At 35.6% G+C, this 20,357-nt stretch overlaps 2 protein-coding genes across 2 annotated transcripts; one reads left to right on the top strand and one right to left on the bottom strand.

The window, feature by feature from the left end:
• Positions 1-1,746: 1,746 nt before the first annotated feature.
• On the top strand, positions 1,747-7,996 carry LOC116169778 (juvenile hormone acid O-methyltransferase-like). Its single transcript, XM_031485944.1, has 3 exons — positions 1,747-7,212; positions 7,259-7,539; positions 7,590-7,996. Exons 1-3 carry the CDS (start codon positions 6,851-6,853, stop codon positions 7,775-7,777), a joined length of 831 nt encoding a protein of 276 aa, XP_031341804.1. The 5' UTR covers positions 1,747-6,850; the 3' UTR covers positions 7,778-7,996.
• A 2,759-nt stretch (positions 7,997-10,755) lies between these two features.
• LOC116168863 (transmembrane protein 62-like) lies at positions 10,756-15,041 on the bottom strand. The gene is made up of 10 exons (XM_031484859.1): positions 14,733-15,041; positions 14,438-14,687; positions 13,931-14,390; positions 12,143-12,446; positions 11,973-12,095; positions 11,838-11,922; positions 11,541-11,788; positions 11,436-11,491; positions 11,170-11,391; positions 10,756-11,114 (listed from the first exon to the last, which is right to left on the bottom strand). Exons 1-10 carry the CDS (start codon positions 14,907-14,909, stop codon positions 11,033-11,035), a joined length of 2,007 nt encoding a protein of 668 aa, XP_031340719.1. The 5' UTR covers positions 14,910-15,041; the 3' UTR covers positions 10,756-11,032.
• Between the last annotated feature and the right edge of the window lie 5,316 nt (positions 15,042-20,357).

Genomic DNA, 20,357 nt, shown 5'->3' with positions numbered 1-20,357 from the left:
AACATTAGCTTTGTGTGACAATTCTTTGCAATTCTTTTCTAGGTTCAAATATTTTGGAGGCGAACTTTCCCTGTGAAAGAACATTCTAGATGCAACGTTCTGTTGCTCGTCGACGGATCTATAATATACGTATGTGGGTATTTCGGGAGCTAACATTTTTCGAGGTGAATTTTCCTACATTTTTCCTCTCATTTTTCCGTAATACTTCACAAGCATAATACGCTCCGGCATTATGGATAAAAGACGTTCTTATTTCTCTTTCTCCCAAATAGCTCGTGTGCCGCTGCAGACATCATTTCAATTTGAATTAGATTAGATGAAAATCTTGATGTGAGATTGATCGTACATGTTACCGTTAAAGTAATCAATGCGGGGATTATGGATAATTCATGGAGCAAGAAGATGATATGAAGAGCTTTCCTTCCCTCGATTATTTAAATTAACCAGTAACTATATGAATAATCCCCGCATTAATTACTTTAGCCGCAGCATAGACATCAAATAATTAACTAAAACCACAAATAAATAATTACAGTCAACCCCAAAAGCTTAACAATAAAATTGCTTTGTATTTGCTAATTGGTCGAGTTCTTAGCTCCTATTATCACAAATTCAGCGTTAGTGTCGGCTTTAGTTGGAAGACAGAGTACACTGCTGAACTTGGCATCTCTTGTCCGAAATACGCATATTGTATATTCGAAAGAATGTATCCGTTGATTGTAGAAACGGTCAAATAATAAGGGTGTAGACTTGTAGAGGTTGAATGTACACGGTGGTTCAAATTCATGTCTTACCACTGGGATGTCCGTAACGGTAAGAGTTACAGTGTAGGTTAAATTGAAGCTAAGTTTCCTCTTTTTGTGACAAACAAAACTCATTTGAAAGTTTTGGAAAATCTTTGAGAATAACTGAGATAAAATTGAAAATGTTAAATTTCCTGTTTATTTTCCCTAGCTTAAACGGTCGGAAATAATTTCCATAACACGCTAGATATATGTAGAAGCTTACAGGCTACGGCTACTAGGTACTTTCTTATTTCTTATGGCCGCCATATTGGAGTTTTACCCAATAAGATAGAAGACAAAAAAAAGAAAGTGTTTTCAATGCATCGCCATCATAGCCATGTTGATTCTCCAAGATCTATAGTTACCCGTGGATGTTTTGTTGAAAAATGAATAACTTTTTTTTTTAATTTAAGTAAGTATAGAGTGTGACTTGTCATTACTTTTCTTTTTTTGTCTCTAACTCATTCCGCAGCAATCCAATATGGCGCCCAAATGAAATAAGATGGTGGTAGGCTGCAGCTTCTACATCTAGCGTGTTATGGAAATTCTGATAACAGATTCCGTAACATCCATTTCCGACTGCTTAAGCTAGGGAAACGAAATTTGACATTTTCAGTTTTTCGGTGATCTCACTCTTTTTTCAAAAACTTCACATACGTCACTAAAAAGGACAACTTTGCCCACATTTAATCTGCACTGTATCCCCCACCGTTACGGAGATCCCAATGGTTATCCACGAATTTGAACTCCCTGTATGTACCTACCTACGCATTTAGAAAAATAAATTTTATTTTGCCATACATTGCTTTTCTTTAATTACCTAGGTGACATAAAAATATCCCTTCGTAGAAAAGGCTGTTTCACACCTCGACATTTATACGGCTTGTTTTAATAATTTAATCTCAAAATTGAATCAAGATACGAAATATCACACTAGAGTTTCAATTTTTAATTAATTATATTAATGTTAAATATATGCTGAGTTTCGATAAAAAATCTGTAAAAATATGTAGGGGTGGTATTTAGTTAACATGCGTGGGGAATGTGGACCAAATCTCCCCAATCCACCGTGTATATAGTGCATAAATAATAGAATGATATTTACTTTATATAGGTACGTTAGGGAAGGCTAAATCTTTGGTCTTTGACCTAATCCATAGTAGGTAGTTGGGCTGTAGCAGTAAGGGTGCCTATGGCATGCAAAAATATTGATTTTTGCAAAGGTTGCTCGGTAACCTTTCTGTTCGTGCAATATATTTTCAATCAAGGTGAGAGACATGCCAATTATAAATTACACTTATAAAATGATTTGGCTCTGATCTAAATGAAATTTCTTTGAGGCATAAGTTAAGGATTACGTATGAAAACATCAAGGCGGTAGGCGGAGAATTTTTATCTCTTCACTAAATTAAACTTTGTAAATAAAACAACCATATCCCTTGTTTGAACAGATGTCCCTATTCTACCGCGTTTGATTTCCCAAAGAGAAAAACTTTGTGCGTGCATCGTAAAAAAATAACGCAACTGAAGTCCAAGGACAAGTTTCTAATATTATGCAAATCATGAAATATGAAAAAAGTTGTGTTTGCGAAGGCGTCTTCAAAGGCGGTCAATATAGGAATTTCATCTCGTTTAGTACACGTGTTTGCTTATTTTTTAGTTACTGATAAGTACTCATTTATTAGATAACGCTCTCAAAATTATACTCACTGAAAACGAAGGATACATCTACACAATTGCCGTTTTTGGACGCAAACTTCGAATATTGCCGCGCGCAGGTAACATCAAAGTCACATGCCAATAATAATAGTCGATGATCGACACTAAAAGTAACGCCCACCTAATAGTAATTAAATAAAAATTAGGTTTACTTCAATTACACTATGTACGATAAACCGCTACGGCAAACTTATACTGAATATCATAAAACTCGCGCTATACGATTACACACCACACGTGACCTCAATAACTGTCCATTGTATAATAGTAAATGTTTGGCACAGATTTTCAAACAAAACTTTTTGTGCCCATATTTGCAAAGGTGCACCTTCCACTTCCGAGTTTGGTGCGAAACGTCCGAAAGTGAAATGGGCCTGGAATTTTAAAATTACGACGCCTATAATTTAAAATGCACGCGGAAGAGCCCAAATTTTACCTCAAAACTCTTGTAAATTTTAGTTTTGGGTAACCGCGAGCACATATTGGGGACCCATCTTACTTATTTACAAGATTTTTATCTCAAGTTAAATATAACGTGTTCTTTTGAGGAAATTTGGAGGGAAAAACACACGATTTCAGGCAGTTCACGAACAATTCTGTGTGTATATTTGCCTATAGTTCAAATTTACCACAGATTTAAATATATCTGTACATTTACGTAGTGAAGAAACGCCAAAGAAAAGTAATTATCTCTGCTTATAATTCAGAACCTATATAAAGATAAGCGACGGTCAGCTTAAAAGACATTAATACAATATGCAAGGTTAGATTAAGACAATGAGTCTTTTTTTAATTAGGTACATGCCGAGGTGTATAATACGCAACTTTTACTATTTTTAATTAACGGTCGTATGCATTATGCATTATGTTGTTCAGTACAGTCCAGGTATTGGTTTTTCCCTAACAAAACTGTGCTTTTTTTCTGAGAGGCTGAACTGAATCTGAATTTCAAATTTGCGAACATGCAGAAGGTCGACTTCACTAACACAACAACCTTAAAATTTTCGCCCCTTTTAATTTTTTTTCCTACGTAAATCTTAGACTCGAAAAATGCATATTTGGCCAAAAAACTTCCGCAATGCGAACTCTCTTAAAGAGTCCGCAACACGAAATTCGTTATTTGTGTCGTCGCTGTTGTATATTTTAACTATTACGTGTTGAGTGTGTTAGATGGTGCCTAAGCAACCCAAAACATTAAATTTCAAATGAACCGAGGGTCGTAAATGTTTCCTTTGGTAACTACGCTCAAAAAGTCCCCACAAGTTCTGATTTGCACGAAATTATCCGTCCAAAAAACCATTGAGGTTTGTTTTTTGTTGGCTCTTAAAGGATTTTCAAGGCTTAAATTAAACCCCTCACGAGTTTTCAACAAACCTTCGTGAATCGTGAGTCGTTATTAGAAGCAAGTAAAAGCCTTTGTTAGCTTTTCAGAGCTTTAAGACTTTTTTAAAGATATGAATTAAAATTCATATATTTTATTGCTCTTAGAGTCTTACTTAGGCACCAAATGTCTGTTCTCTGCTAGTTTTAAATGGGTTTCACAATCCACAACCATTTAAAGACACTAACATGCCTTCAAATTTTGTTAGAGTTCCCTCAATGACTTTAAGAGCTTTTAATTGTCTTTAACAGTATTTTTAATATTATATTGCGCTTTTGTCACTTTATTTTGTGATGTGCTCAGGAAGAGTTGGAAAATAATAAAGAATGGACCAGAAAGTGGATGTTGAGAAGAGATTCAGGCGGCGCAGCATCTCAGTTGCTCAAAGGATTCAGAATCGAAGACCCAACGGAGTATAAAGCTCTTCTCACAATGTTCCCTCAAACTTTTGATAAAATATAAATCAAGTGGGACCGCGTATCACAAAAAATGGTCCTATTACGAGAGAGAAGGTGACATTAGTATATCTCGCTACCGTAACCCAACTGTCGGCCGCAGCAGTTTCAGTTCATTTTGAACCAGGTAAAGTACAGAAGATGTCATTATACAAAAATGCAGTTGAGTAAACAGGTATTTGTGCACCTTTATTCAAATATTGACAACACCTTTTCGATAAATTTGTTTACATAATTAGTCCTTGATCGATATTGTCTATTGTGTTTAACAGTACATGAATAAAATATGCAAAGATATGAAGAGGATAGAAATATACCTAGGACTGTGTGTTGTTGGTAATCTAACCATTTGCAATAACACTGCAATGCAAATTGACTGTAGAGGCTTAACTTTTCGGTTTCAGGTGTCTTAGAGACCTTTAAGCAGCTTTTATACATCCTTGACAGTAGGAGAAGAGGTTTCATGAGTTTCTAAGAGCTTTTGAGTTGTTTGCTACAATCTATTATGCATACCTACTTATACAGGGTGTCCCACCAGGAACAGGTTCCTTAGGTGAATTCGTGGCGAAATGTCCTTTGACCATCGTTATCGAGATTTTTTTCATTGAATAACATTATGTATATGCTGGTATAATAAAATAAAGCTAAACTTGAATTCTGCAAATAAATTACCCATCTGCGGTCCTGGAAAATGGAAAATGTGTCCGATACCAACAGTTTTCAATTTTTGTATGTGTAGTGTATTGTATTCCTAATAAAAAATGCTATATATTCATTACAGTATGTACTTCTTTTACGGGCCAATTAAGAAAATTAAGTTTATGATGATTTCTCGACACTTTATATTGAAAATCTCTCAACGACGTTTTTTTATTTTTTTGTATCTGTTCAACCAACATCAGAAAAGAATATAAACAAAATCGGCAAATTTCGGTGTTTCTGGCATATCTTCGGAAATAATCCGAATTTTCTGGTTTTCTTTACAGCATCATAATAACTGTTTAATTGCGCAACTTTTCCCTAATTTGACCATCTTCGTATCTTCTATGGTTTCCGAGATTCGCATGTTGGTCGAATTTACCTTTTAGGGGGAACGAATATTCGTTGGAGCATCTGGTGCGAACTAGCCCTCATTGAAGGTGAATAATTTCGCGAACATATTTTCCTAAGGTGAACCTTGAGAATTTACCCCAAATTGTACATTTATTAAAACTTCTGTTCTATAAATCCGGTCGCAGAGTAGAAAGGTCATTAATTTAAGAAATACAACAATGCAGCAACATCTGCCGTTTATGAAGTATGCACTTGCACAAGAGAAGTAAGTGTTAAAAATGACAATACCATAAGATCCATAACCTACGCTTATAGAAAATATTTAGTATTTAATTATGAAAAGGGCCAGGAATTTTTAACGATGAAAGATCTACGAAAAAGAAAGTCTATTTAAGAGATATACGACCGGGTACTTTCTAATTTGTCTAATAACTTTGAGATCTAATTTTAAAGACGTGGCCATAACTTGACGTTCGTATGCATCGAGCTTCCCAACAGAAACTAATTTATTCGAAATTTCTCTCCTCAGATGTACACATAAAATACTTACCTAGCCTAATCTATAATGGTATTTATGTAACGTTGGTCCCTGACCTTCATTATTGATAAAAGACAAAAACTTTCTTCTCGTTGTTCAAATCCAAAACGTTTTAAAGCTGGAAAAATTCGACAAGTAATTAAATTCTTTTTTTACTCGCATTTTTTTGAATATAAAATAAAGGATGGGACGCGGAACTTACCTACTCCACCTATCGAATATATGCGTGCGTTACCAAGAAAATAAAAAAGTATAAGACAAGCATCGTCGTTTAAAACAGCCCTGACCAGACACAATTACATTTTTTTGTATATGATATTTTTTTGGCTTTGCTCGTTTTAGAGTTCCATGACCGGTCCAGCTCGAAATTCGTGGTTCCTAAACTCTTAAATGTTGTAGTGGTCAGTTCAAGCCTTGTTTACAGTATAATATAAAACGGGCATGCACCCATTAATGCATTTTTATCTTTCGTGTTATAAGTACAATCTTCGAAATTATCTATGTCACTTTTTACTTATTTCAAATTCTAAGACATAACAATGAAAATGTTGCGTAAGAAATTCTAAGCCGTAAGGTAGGTTAAAGGTGACACAAAAATAGATTTCAAATATTATTATTAACGTAAACAATTTTTTTTGTCAATGAATTACGTATATTTACAAACTGGCGCAGTTACGAATGCAATTCGCGTCACCGCTAGGCCTCGACGCCTGGATTTTTGGCGGGAGTAACTTCTGGAGTGCAAAAAAATTGACTACGACAAATAAGAAAAATCTACTTGTTGGTTACCGCTGTATTTGAAAAAGATGATCTGGTCCAGGTGCCCCCTCTTTACTATAAAAGAAGATGCTTCAAAAGAAATGTCTAGTTGTCATTACGGGGTTACAAACGTAACTTTAGTAGGTACCTATCCCCAAAAATGAACCAGGCATTACTGTACTCAAAGTACAACGGCTTGCAGAAGAACGACGCAATCTACGTTTTAGACAATTACTTCGACTTAATTAAGTGGAGAAAGGACGCCAGCATTTTGGACGTCGGTTGCGGCGCCGGTGACGTTATTCGCGATTTGCTGCTGCCGCGTTTACCAAAAAAATTTGAAAAATTAGTCGGCGTCGATTTATCCGAGGAGATGATCGAGTTTGCCAAGAATAATTGCCAAAATTCGAAGATCGCATTCGAGCACATGAATATCGCGACTGACGATATTCCGGTTGAATTTGAAGAAAATTTCGATCACATACTTTCGTTTTACTGCTTGCATTGGGTCCAAGATCAAAGGTACTTAGACGAAATTTAAATAATTAATAAATCACTTTTTTTACAGGAAAGCCCTCGCGAATATTTATAAAATGTTAAAGGAAGACGGCGACGTGCTTTTAGCATTTCTGGCTAATAACCCGATATTCGAAATTTATCAGTCGCTTTCCAAAAAAGGTCGGTGGGAATCTTACATGGAAAATGTGAAAAACTACGTTTCGCCGTATCAATATTCGGAAAATCCCGATAAGCAGCTGGAGGAAATTTTGCTCGATGTTGGGTTTGATATTGACATTTGTAAAACTGAAGACAGAATTTACGTTTACCCCAACGTGGCGGTATTAAAAAGTGAGTAAGTGAATGCATTTTGTAGCGGTTCGTTTGCACTTCAATTGTAGAATCGATAACGGCGGTCAGTCCATTTTACAGCCAAATACCGTCGAAAATGCATGAAGATTACCTAAGCGATTGCGTTAAGGAGGTGAAGAAGTTGCATTTATTTGACGAATGCGACAACAATAATGAGCAACGCGTCCAGGTGCCCTACAAGCTGTTTGTGGTTCACGCAAGCAAACGTTCTCCATAAACTGAAACCGATGTTTTACTTCAATTACGTACCTACCTAAGGATGACCACTTGTCCCGTTTGCTGGTGAACCAGTTTATATTTTCGAACACAAATGGTTCTAATTGTGCAATACGAAATTGAACTTGTGGTGAATAATATATTGTTAATTGTAGATAAAGATTTATGGATGTTAATCGTTGTAGCTTTTACTTTTATATATACATTATATACCTTTCTATAACCGTTGAATGCGTTTTATTCGTTTGCCCTGTAATAATGATACGATTTTGCAAGAAATGAAGAATTTCACAAACTTTTTGCCTTAGTGAACCAATAAGAAGAAGGTCTGATTGATACTTGTCTCATTATTAGTGTATGCACTGTCAGTGTTATAAGTTATAAACCACAGAACACAGATTTATTTTATGACCAATTCGCCCCTTGGAAAATGAAGAAATGCGTACAAGTTGTTCTCCTCAATAAGAAATATAGATACCTACGTTATGTGATTCAACTGGGAGATGCATTTTAGTCATGATAAACCGAAAGATAATAATAATAAATATTTTTAATCCAGCACTTAGACCAAGTGTTTTTCGTACTTTCAAAATAACGACCAATTCAAATGGCGAACGTAACGCAGCATTTTCCAAAATATCCCTTAAAATACAGCCTAAATCATCTTGTAAAGAATATTACATTCCATCCGTTTTTTGTTTACAGTACATCAAAATAAATGGAAAATAACCATTTTATTGCTTACCTATTGTCTGAAAGGAACACATAACTTGCTTTTTCCCAAAATAATGGTAAACGTATGAGCTAAATCCGAGGCTAAATCTAAAAATGTTACATTACATTTTCACATAAAAAGTGTAGCTGTTATACTTTGCCTGGGACCCAAAATTGATTAAATTACATGCTCTGAGAAGTTTGCGGAAATGATATTTTCAAAACGGAGATTTGTAAATGTATTTGAAACCAAAGCAACCCAAAAAAAACCCGCTGTCATGATGCTAGCAACAGCATCTCCGTATTTAGAATTGTCATCGAATTCTGGCTGAAATTTAGAAGTAGAATTTTAGAGTTATATCTACCTGCTTTTTCGAAGGGTGCCTTTTACAAGCTGAAACTTCAAATCAAAAAATTATGATTGTTGAACTGACGCTTACCCAAAAGTAAATTCGCGTTTAGTTTAGTGATGATGATTTTCCACCTCCGAAGATTCATCCCCGAAATATTTGCTCTTGGAATCTAGCGGGTGGCGCTAAATAAAATGCTGTCGTGTATTTGAAAAATTTATTGCCAATACGCCACATTCGCCCTTAAAAGATTCGTCTCCAGGTCTATTCCTATCGTACTTCGAGCAGGCGTTCTAAGCACATTATCTCAATCCCGGTATTTGCGGGATTGTTAGATGTTAATCCCGCGGGATCTCGCAAAACTTTAAATAAATTGGCAAATAAGCAATTCTGTGCGGTTAACTTCTGTATTAAAATAAATCGCTAATTATTGCAATATTTAACAAAAAAGTACCTTCGGCCTAACTTATAACAAAAAAACCTTACCCGTAAAGCACAAAAAGTCTTCTAAAGTCCCTCAAAAATCATAGTACATTTTTAACGAAAAAAGTTTAACAATTATTTAAATAAATAAAAATAATAAATCGATGTTATCAGTTTCATTAACAAAGTAAACAGAGTCGTCCCCTTGGTCGACCAATTCCTCAGTCCCGCAAATCCCGCGAGATCCCGCTCCATTTATGTGCGAGATTAATCTCGCAAAAATGCCGCGGGATCCCGCAATCCCGGTATTGCATTTCCTACTAACTATCTTCGACATGTTTGAGCCACACCTGATCATTATTAGCTGACCACCGCCAAAGCGGTGTGTACGGATCTTCACTAGCAGTTTCTTTGATTTATGCACTAACATTTCTTAGATCGCATCATAGGGTCGAGCGCTGCTCTCATTGTAGGGATACTTTGCTAGGAATTCTTCCTATATCGCGATTGATTATACATTTACACGTATTTTCTCTTTAAAAAACGCCAATAAAGTTTTTTGATTTTTATGCTTAATTTCATTAAAAATAATTTTCAAACTTTGGGAACGTAATAGGGTAGACCGCCACAACTTTAGGGATGCTTATGTATAGGTAGAAATTCTTCAAGTATTGGAATTGATTATAAATTTACACTTACACTTGGAACAATTTTTCCGATTGATCTCCAGTAATTTAACACCAGAAACTTCGCCTACTTCAGGCGAGGGGAATTTTCCCTAAGGCGTGAGCTTACATGATCGAATCTTGTACGTAGGTTTTCGAGAAGATAAAATCCTTGGGGCGAACCAGTTTCTGTTGAGCGATTTTTCCAAAGCTTTTGTATTTCTTCTTGTGTGTTGAAAAATAAATATTAAATTATTTTTAATTTAAAAACAGATAAATGACAACCGTTAACCTTTTCTTTTTAGTAGGATTTTTAAAGGATAAACGTCTTGTGAAGAATGTATCCGTCTTGAATTGTCTTGGGGGCGAATATTGCGGGGGAACTTCACGGGGCGATTCCCCCCGGAGGCTAAAGTGGGAACCCTCTTTGGACCGATCCCTTAAGAGCGTTTTTAAGACTTATTTTAAGGCTAAGTTTACTCGCAGAATGCCCATATGAGTGATTTTGACGGGGCAATTTATCCTACATTGAATTTGAAATTCAATGACATATTAGCTATGTATTTATGCCTTTTTTAAACTTTTTTATTTTTTCTTCTTCTTTAATCTTATTCCATTACTGTAGCTGAAATCCAAATTCAAGAATTGTGGGTTTATTATCTACCTTAAATACTGATGGGAATGTTTGTACCGTTAGGGTTAAATTTTACTGAGACTCCGCAATTTAAATTTGATAATAAAAGATCTAAATTTTAAACACATCTTGAATATTCAAATTTTAAATAATGGATTTACACTGTGGATATGGAAAGAATTAAACACCTAGATAAAACAAAAACAATTATGTATGTATATTTTCCTTAATTGGTGTATAGTATAGTATTAATACAATCATACACTGGAAAGTTCGAGGTACCTAAATAAGTAATGGTAATTGGCGACAAAAACATTACAATCACATAGAAAATACAAACATTATAAAACGTACTTAAAATTTACAATTCTAACCAGTCATTTGATTAAGGCCATTGAACAGATTTGACTACAAAAATATCTTATATCACATTTACAAAGTAAAATACTAAAATCACATTGCTATATGAATTATTTGAACGCACTCAGACCCGCGTTCGAAGTGGATACCGATTCTTGCTCACATTTGTGCGACCAAATTTTCGCTGCGCCCCTTGAAAGAGAAAGACATTGATGTAAACTGAAAAAGACTGCATTAAAATGTTTACCACGCGCAGCGCTCTGGCAAGTGCAGCGTCAATATCCATAATATAACGGCAAGGACTATCGACCACGTACGGAGCACACCAAGTAGAAAGGCCAAGGTCCCATAAGCCAACCAGAAAAAGTAAGCCATTATGACTTGAAGGGTTAAAAGTACAATAAAGGGTAGATGCAGCCGCACTCTAACCAAATGAGACGGTTCTTCTTTCTCCATAAGACATCGGACCCTATAAACTAATCACTTAAATTCCCTTCACCTTCGCACACTCACCGAAAATCCACACCGTTTGCCAGAATGAATATTAGAGGCAGTTGGAAAGTGAACAGCTTCAAATTACAAATAAAATCCTCGTAACTAAATCAGAGCCGTACTCACCTGTATAAATCCATAGGCATACGTAAACGAACCTGGCAAAAAAATACCGTCGACGTATATACCCCATGCAAAAATAGCGCCTAGACGATCTTCGACAATAAATCCGACGGACCAAGGGCCTACTGTTAAGTAAATCGGGTACAAAACTGTGGGCCAAAAGATTCGATCGACGGACGATAAAGTCCACAGCTTCCTGATCCACAGGTAAAAGCAGCCGGTGAAGCCTCCTGTTTTAGAAATGATGTGTTCTGAAATTTACATTTACAAAAGCTTAACTTTAAAAGTAAACGCGCTTACTTTTAATGGCACAATAATGAACCATCCTTAACAACATCAATGGCAATATCGCCACGAGGTTAAAAGTCCAAAACATGCACTTAAACTAAAACAAGCAATGATAAACGTAGAGAACAATGAAAACGAAATGCGTACGAAAGTGCTTGCATTCGTCATTAAGACAAATTTTGCCAAAAATTCAAAAGACAGTTTCCTTCCTTCTAATGAAAAGGGCTGAGTATGGAGTTTAATTCTGCCATCTTCGTCACGAACATACGCCTAAAAGTGAAAAATGATACAAGTAGATTTAACTTTTAAAATATTACTTTAATGGTATGAAGTCCAATTTTGTACATCTTTGGACTCCAAGGGGCCACGTACAATGGCCCTTCGACATGCCGACATACCACCCACGCTTCATTGTCAATTTGAATCTTAACCGTTTTGATAGGAACAGGAGAAAACGCCAAAAGTCGAACGTGCGTAGATTCGGTGACAATTTCAAAGTTTTCTTTACGAGGCATCAAGAACAGGGCGTCCTTTGGATTTGTGATCAAAACAACGGGCCACTGCTGGTGTTTAACGTCGATAAATGATAACATGCCATGATCGACGGCAAGCAGGCGATACCTACAAGCGCGCCTCAAGTTACAATGGGTCCTGCGGGACTGTTACATAGAGAAACTTTCCATTGTGTCCCATCTGTAACAGTTTCTCTCTAGATCAGTTCTCTGTTATAATACAATCCGACATTGGAGAGATTTTGGACAACTAAAAAAATTGACGCAAGCCAAATAATTAGCGGCCTTGGCTAATTATTAATATATCTGATAATGAAACGGGCAGCTGGACGAACCAAGCTGCGCCGCAGTAGTGTAATTTATTATTTTTGGAAATGGGCATTGGCCTTACTCTTAGTGCGAAGGTAAAAATGGAATGTCAGTTATTATATAGGGTGTTCCAACTAAAATTTAAACCCTTAGTATGTCCAATTCTGGTAAATTAAAAGGTGTAACATTATTTTATTTAATTATTTTTGATGAATTTTGGTAAAAAACATACGAGCATCCGTCTTTGTGATTTAATTACAAAAAAAATGGAGCATTCAGATACTCAGATTTTTGTGTATGTGAAATAATACAACTTCATCTATACGTCCATGAATTTTGACCAAATTTTTGTACATTTATCTCGACATTTATAGAAATGCTACAGGAAAACATTTCCGTTCGCGAGTTTTCATGTACAGAGTGGTTCAAACTGGGCACTTTCTTGTGGAAACACCCTTTATTTTAATTTATTTAAGAGATAGAAAAAACCTAGGTGTCTGCAGCTGAATTTTAAAGCAAAATCTTTCTGACAGCACTTTTTATGTATGTAGAATCCCATCGCGATACAGATTTTCTGCAAGGTGTTGGGTTTTTCTTGTACAACCCTAAACTATACTTTTTCATACGGACCACCCTACATATTTAGGAGTTATTGAAAAGAGCGTAAAACTCCTATTTTGGTGTTAAATATAACTTGCAATGTTGCATTTTATATATTAAATTATTTTTATTGTATACATCTAGATTTCCATGGCAAACAAAAGTTTGCAGGATTGTTTAAAAGGACAATTTCTTGGTAAAAATTTTAAAATTAATTCATACATCCAAATATGTTTAAGGAGATGGGGGGTGCATATTATTATTTTAAAGTGGAGGTAGCTGGGGGTGAATGCTAAAACTAAGTGAAATATTCCCATAAAAGTTCCCCCAAGCTTTTTAAATGGTCGTATTTTCAAAACAATTAGTTGTATTAGTAATTAAGGTTCAGTCCCTCAATAAATTCATTAAAATTTGGTTAGGCAACACAACTTACTTATACAATGCCTGTCACCCATTACTGCAGCAAGAATGTTGACAAAATCAGGGTGAATTTAACCAAAATTTACTTTTATTTACCAAGGCATGAGCCTATTGGAAAGACAAGCCCTAATGGGCACTCTTTAGATCTAGAGAGTAACTATTACACTTAAGGAGGAATTGTTATAGAGATTTACATGTTCTTGTTTTTAAATGGAAACCTGGGTTTCTCCCCATAACAGTTTCCTCCTACAGAGGTGTGCTTACATGCGATTATCTTTCCAATCACCCAACTCGAGCTCTAAAAAGCCATCCTGTTGCAAGGTGTACATCTTGGGAATAAGTCCTCCGAGTGTGTGCAGATGTCCGCACAAGTACACCAAGGCCTGATCGTGTCTCCCAATAATTGACCGTAATCCCCCTGGTTCGTGACTTAAAATACACGAAGTTGGAAAATGTCCAAACCAAATTGTATATTTACTATGACTAGCCTCGACTCGTTTCACTATGTTACGTATAACGGCTATTTCCACATCGTCGAGCATGCCGACAAAGTTAAAGGGGCGGCGCGGTCCCGGCCGTAAGCACGCATCGATTGCGACGAACGAATAAACATCTCCCTTCACTTCTATCTGATAAAGGTAGGATCGTGGATTGGCTTTGCCTTGTATTGAATAGTTCGTATAAAAGTTTTGTTTGGAAAGCGAATTAAGCACATTGAAGTTATCTACAAAACATGACTTAGAATAGAATACAAACTGCCAGAAATCCCACCATGATTGCCCCGAATATCCAGCCACGTAGTGTACTGAGACACATTCAAACTGTTCAGCACATTCCGGTACTCCACCCATTCCTGTCGGAACTGCTGCGAGCCGATACTGTCTTGAGTCTTTGCATCAGTCAAATCACCAGAAGCCAGCACAACCGGGGGCTTAAAAACCTTAATGGCATTCGCACAAAACTGTCGAAAGTCAGATATACGTGACAAATCACGAAATACACTGACATGTATGTCCGATATCTGAAAGGGAACAATACATTCGGGATACATATAATGGGAACTCACCTGTAAAAACCACACTATGTGCTCATTTTGGTCAGTCATATATAATTTAGTTCCCTCATTGAAATGCTTTGGTTCAAACGATTGTTCTGTACTTAATAAGTTAGTTACGTTGGCCAACAGCATTGAAAGAACAATTATGAAAACTAAAAGGATTATTGTTGGTTTTGCCAATTTCATTGTGCTACATGAACGTCATAATTGCTTGCCAAGGTCTATTACGAAATGTAAACTAAATGGGAATAAAGAACTTCATATTTTATATAATGCATTTGAAATGTAGTGCATTTCACGAAACGTCAAAGGAAATACAGGTTGCTACTTGATGTTACTTGGTTGTTTCTAGCATACGGGTACTAGATGGCACTTGGTAACAAAAAACTAAACTGTGTATACCGAGTGATCATAAATGCTTGATGTTCAAGGTTAAAATTTTGGTATACCGAGTGATCATAAATGATTGCTGTCGAATTAGTAGAGGTGTAGGTCCAAGCCACAGCACCACTGCATATAATACATTTTATTGCATGATTTCCTTCATTCTCTATCAACAAGATCTGGGCTCAGTGCCAATTTCAGTACCAGGGATAATCCTCATTCGTGTTACAGCTGCATTTGACTTCTGGGGCTGTCACTGTTTAAATAGCGTGACAGTTGTGTCAATTAAAGTCGCTGACACAAACCTTCATCTCTCCTCACCCGTTCCTCAAAAAAGAGCGAAGGCAAGCATCGACGCAACGTGTTGTAATGCCGTTACCAGAAACGTCGAAGCGTCCCCTCGCTAAAAGTGTAGCTATCTGCTTTTTTTCGAGAACGAAAAGAGATAGCGATGTCAAACCTTTGTCAATCGATTTTTACGAGTTCAAGAATCAGTGCTATTGAATATGAGCTGTTTTTCTTAGGTTCGAACGGTGCACAAAAAATTCCCCTACTGAAAGTCGTATACGATTCTTCGTACCTATCTTGTTTTATATTCAGGAAATTTACGAAGGGACACAATTTTAATGCTCGCCCTAGGCGCTATTTGGGCATGCTACGCCGCTGCCTACAAAGTACCACCACACACCAGCAGAGGTCTAGAGTATAACAAAACTTATGCTACCGGTTCCTAGCATTTCTGTTGGTCGTAGCATAGAAATTAATGGGTAAAGTTGCAGGTAAAAAGGGCTACTTTTATGTGGCTGCGAATTAAAATGAACAAAAAATGGGTAATGAAACTGGAAACCAGCAGCACAAAGGCATTTGTAGCGGTTCCAAAAGTTGCTGTGCTGGTTTTCAGTTTCATTAATCATTTTTTGTGGCTTGTTACCAATTTTTTAGATCGTAGTTGGAATTTGTAAACGTAAGTTCATAGTTGCATATACGGTTGTCTAACGCTTAGATTTTAGGTTCGGCTTTTAAGCTTTTACAATTGTTCAACCAACAATTTATCGAGGACTATTTTAGTAGGCACTTGTTAGTTTTACTGCCCCGTTTTTGGGGGTTTTCATTAATGTAGACAGTCCGTGCACATCATTCCACTGTAAGTTAATTGTAGAGGGTGTAGTACCTACGATCCCTCGGATTATAACTCCTTTACCATAAAAGATACCGAAAAAAGTCTTAGAACCAAATTATACACAATTTCCGCCGGCATGTTTCTAAAATATTTTTGATCACCAGGGGCGTGCTGTATTCTAGTGGCATATCAAACTTGCATTTTTTTAAATGGAACGTTTTCGCAGCACTGATTAAAAAACAATCATACACTACCGACACTGTACTGTTAATTGTGAGAATTCAACATCTTTTGTTTTATCATGGCTCACTTGGGTTGGGAATAGAACGTTTTTTTACAAGTTGGCGTTTTGACTTTGGTTTTCTCTGAAATTTTCTTATGGAATGTGTGGTTTTGTTTATATCAGTGGATAATTTGTAGTCTTCTGGGATTGTGAGAGATCCTGTTAATTGAGTATTTACATGAAAAACGACATTAAATTAAAGGCGTTGTTTATAAAGAGCCTATTTAAAAAAACCTTAAAGTTGCCATGCGAGAGAATTCTGCAGATTAAATGATATTGTTACACGACAATAGTAGTTAGGTGCACAAGACTCAAAAAGTTCGACAAGTAATCGATGAATACGGCTTTCAAGAATTAAGATATCCGCCCTAGATTCGGTTACCCCGTCAGTTGTCACACTTTGTCGTTTATTGTGCACCAATCATCTACAACAACCCCGATGGCCGCTGAGGTGCAGTGTGCATAGCCTAACTAAATCCTAAACATGAATAGGTATTACGTATTGAATGTATGAGATATCGAACACTAAAAGGGATTAATTCAAAATCCCGTAACTGGATCTCATTATTTAGTAAAGCAATCACTTGAAAGCTCTCCTTTCAGACTGCCCGTTAACACTATTACATTCTTAAGAAGACTAAATAAATATAAAGTTGACAGGCATTGAATACTTACTAATTGTAGATTTTAACTCTGTGGAAACAGTTATTTCCTGTAGCCGCATTCATGTTTACGCACTTTTACTACATACATATTTATTTGTACCTTTGCAGAAGGCAATTGACTTCGCTTCGGGTTTAAAGTGTTTATTGGGCGCAATAAACGTAAACTTGTGAATTGTGAATGGCAATTCACAGGTGAGTGCTTGTTGACATACGGAGAAATTTGAGAAGCCATTGTTGACTAACAGTCCGACAGTTGTTTCTTGGAATATCGCATTTTAGCAGTCAATGGGCTACTTTCCATACTCTAGTAATAAGCAATGTAAATATTGAAAATGCTGGCATGTTTGTCTTCTTATAACGCTAATGCAAATTTGTAAAATAACAGCTAAATTTCATAATTGTATGGAAAATCATATCGTAGTAGTCAAAGGGCAAATAAGTTAACTACTAGGCACACGGGAATAGGTTTAATTTACTTCACACTGTGTTATTTTACAGGGGATAACGTCAATTTTAATAATATTACGAAATCTGCACTAAATATATTGTTATCAGACACCTACACTAAACTGTTTGTGAATCATTTGAGTTTCTTTGAATGTTTATGATTACTTATTCTATGATAGGATATAGGTCTCTAGGTTGGACATTAGACATGCTGTGCGTGCTGAACACACGAAATGCAATTTTGATCAACTAATAATTAGAGAGCCATCTTAACTAAATGATTGTAAATTTTTTGAGATAAATAAAGTTTTAGAAAGATGGAAAATCATTGCAAGTATAGCAATATTTAGCGTTTAAGTAGTTGTTGACGCCATATGCATTACAGAAATGCACTGCAAGTGACAGATCTGATGACCTAGACCTATGAAGGTATAATTACCTACTTCTGTTATCAAACCTATAGTAACTGTTCATTCTTATATTTTTGTGTGACTTAATGGTTACACATACTTCACCTACTGAGATTCCATTATCTATGTAGTGCACTTTGTACAGTTGTTTAAAAGGGACATCAAGACGACTTGCTTATAGCAAAAAAAGTAATGCATTGAGGATGTTTGTACCTAACAATTAGAAATTCTTATTGGGGTGCAAAATATTTCAAATTATTACCGGATAGATGCTTAAGAAGGGTATTAATATATTATCTAAACCTAACATTTCATTTACATGAAAATTTCGGGAGGTTTCCATGAAGAACTTAACTTAATGATTTCGAAAAAAGTTGCCGAGAGGTTTCAATCGATAATTTTAAATGAGAACTAGCAAACCACGAATTAACATGACCAAATCTTTGAATAAGTAGTTATTAGGTATCACATCAAGAATGTACCAAAACAAAATGGGCAATAACACTATAAACATTTACATAAAATCATAAAATGATTTAATTCAATATAAAAACGTTGCCACAGAAATTCAGTGGCTCGTTTTTCACCAGTTCCACGCTCGAGTCTGTTGCTGACGTCTTTAATTAATGCCCAATTCCCCAGCAAGCCGCATCGACTCAAACGCAACTGGGTGGAAGATGTATTGATGACCGAGGTCTCTATATTTATTAATTTTCCGACGTTCAGCCTCAGCAACCGCAGCACCGCTCTAATGGTAGAATTCAAGTAACTAGGAGCTAGCGGACTACCACAGTTACATCCCACTCAAGGGATCGCCCTTTTCCCCAAGGAATTGAAGTAACACCATCTGACCTCTTATATCTCTAAATGTCCCACATGATTCAAGAACAGAGTGAATTTGTAAAGATGCCAAGCTTCGTTACAAATTTTTCTATATAAACCTTGTTTGATATTTTATTTCCCATAATAAGTAAGTATTGAGTTGTTTTTATTTCAGAAAATAAATGAGTAACGAAAAACAATTGAATTTTTGGCAGTGCTCCTTTTCATTATTCGCATTTGATAGATTTTTGTTCTCTTTTCGATGATATAACATGTTAATGCCCTTATTCAAGAACAATTAAAAAAAAAATATTATAACTAGTTCAATAACATTAATCCAGATATCCTACATCAAAATAAAAAAGGGCATTACAACAATCCCGCGAGATGAGTAGATATATCTACTTAAAATTTGAAGTGTCCATTATATTACTCATATGTGATACGTCTATTACTAATGTTGGAGTGTCCAAAACTTGGTACTCGGGCATTTTTTGGGTAAAATTTTCAATAAAAATTTCAATTTACATAATTTGTAATATTGTATACCCTACTTAGGTTCTGCATAAAAAGTGTTTGATGATTCACTATTCAAGAATTACTTTCTTTTATATATTGAAATATCTATACAGCTCTTCAAATGTGAAATATCTTTTAGAGTGTCCATTACTAACACATTTACCCTTAAGCCATATTTTTGTGTGAAATCCGAATTTTATAATCTGCACTACTTCTCTTACCTACTACAAAGCTTATACTTGGGAAAAACTATACTCATATACCTATCATCGATTCAATCCATCTATACTTCAACTAGTGTCCGAGAGTTGTATGTTTCCCTTTCTAACAGTTAAGTTAATCCCAGTTATACATAGCGAAGTACCTACCTACTTATCAGTTATCTATAACCATTTTATATGCATTGTATACAGGGTGGTGACTTGCGTAACGCATCGTAGGGATTTTAATGTAACATTCATAACATGCGATTATTGCGGCTCGCCAAATTATTTTAGAGCAAAAATGTATTAAGGTTTTTTTAGGAAAAATTTTTTTACGCGAATCAACCGTATTAGTTTTCAATGTTTTTCATAATAAAGACGGAAAATTGGAAAAATAAAACCCGCATCTTTTTCAATAATCGTGTGTTATGAATTTTACATTGAAATCCCTGATGCGTTACGCAAGTCACACACACCGTGTTGCTGTAACTTTAAATACTATACTTACCTATTTAAATACTACTGAGTACTGGTGAGCAATCATTTTAAGTTAAGCAGGTTAAGCTTAAGATAAGGTATTATTATATTTCTGTACCATAATAATGTAAATAAGTATATCCCTAGAAAACTACCGCTCAATTGCTATATGAACACTTCAACCCTATGACGTATTTCATTTAAAAGAAACAATACTTTAAAATTAAAAATGAATCTCGACTTGACAATATTTTCTATTAATTTACTTACGGGTTATTTTACAACAAGAAAACATGGTTTGATC

This window comes from Photinus pyralis, unplaced genomic scaffold (genome assembly GCF_008802855.1).
Source record: "Photinus pyralis isolate 1611_PpyrPB1 unplaced genomic scaffold, Ppyr1.3 Ppyr1.4_LG4, whole genome shotgun sequence".
Lineage (NCBI taxonomy): Eukaryota > Metazoa > Arthropoda > Insecta > Coleoptera > Lampyridae > Photinus > Photinus pyralis.
The sequence above is the reverse complement of the archived record's forward strand: the minus strand, read 5'-3'. Positions and strand labels throughout refer to the sequence as shown.

Excerpts from the sequence above, each read along its gene's own strand:
- LOC116169778 (XM_031485944.1), top strand. The coding sequence starts at position 6,851 with ATGAACCAGGCATTACTGTACTCAAAGTACAACGGCTTGCAGAAGAAC. Across the intron at positions 7,213-7,258 it reads CATTGGGTCCAAGATCAAAG|GAAAGCCCTCGCGAATATTT; the intron begins GTACTTAGACGA and ends CTTTTTTTACAG. Across the intron at positions 7,540-7,589 it reads CAACGTGGCGGTATTAAAAA|AATCGATAACGGCGGTCAGT; the intron begins GTGAGTAAGTGA and ends CTTCAATTGTAG.
- LOC116168863 (XM_031484859.1), bottom strand. The coding sequence starts at position 14,909 with ATGAAATTGGCAAAACCAACAATAATCCTTTTAGTTTTCATAATTGTT. Across the intron at positions 11,492-11,540 it reads ATGCCTATGGATTTATACAG|CTGTTCACTTTCCAACTGCC; the intron begins GTGAGTACGGCT and ends TGTAATTTGAAG. Across the intron at positions 11,392-11,435 it reads GCAAACGGTGTGGATTTTCG|GGTCCGATGTCTTATGGAGA; the intron begins GTGAGTGTGCGA and ends ATTAGTTTATAG.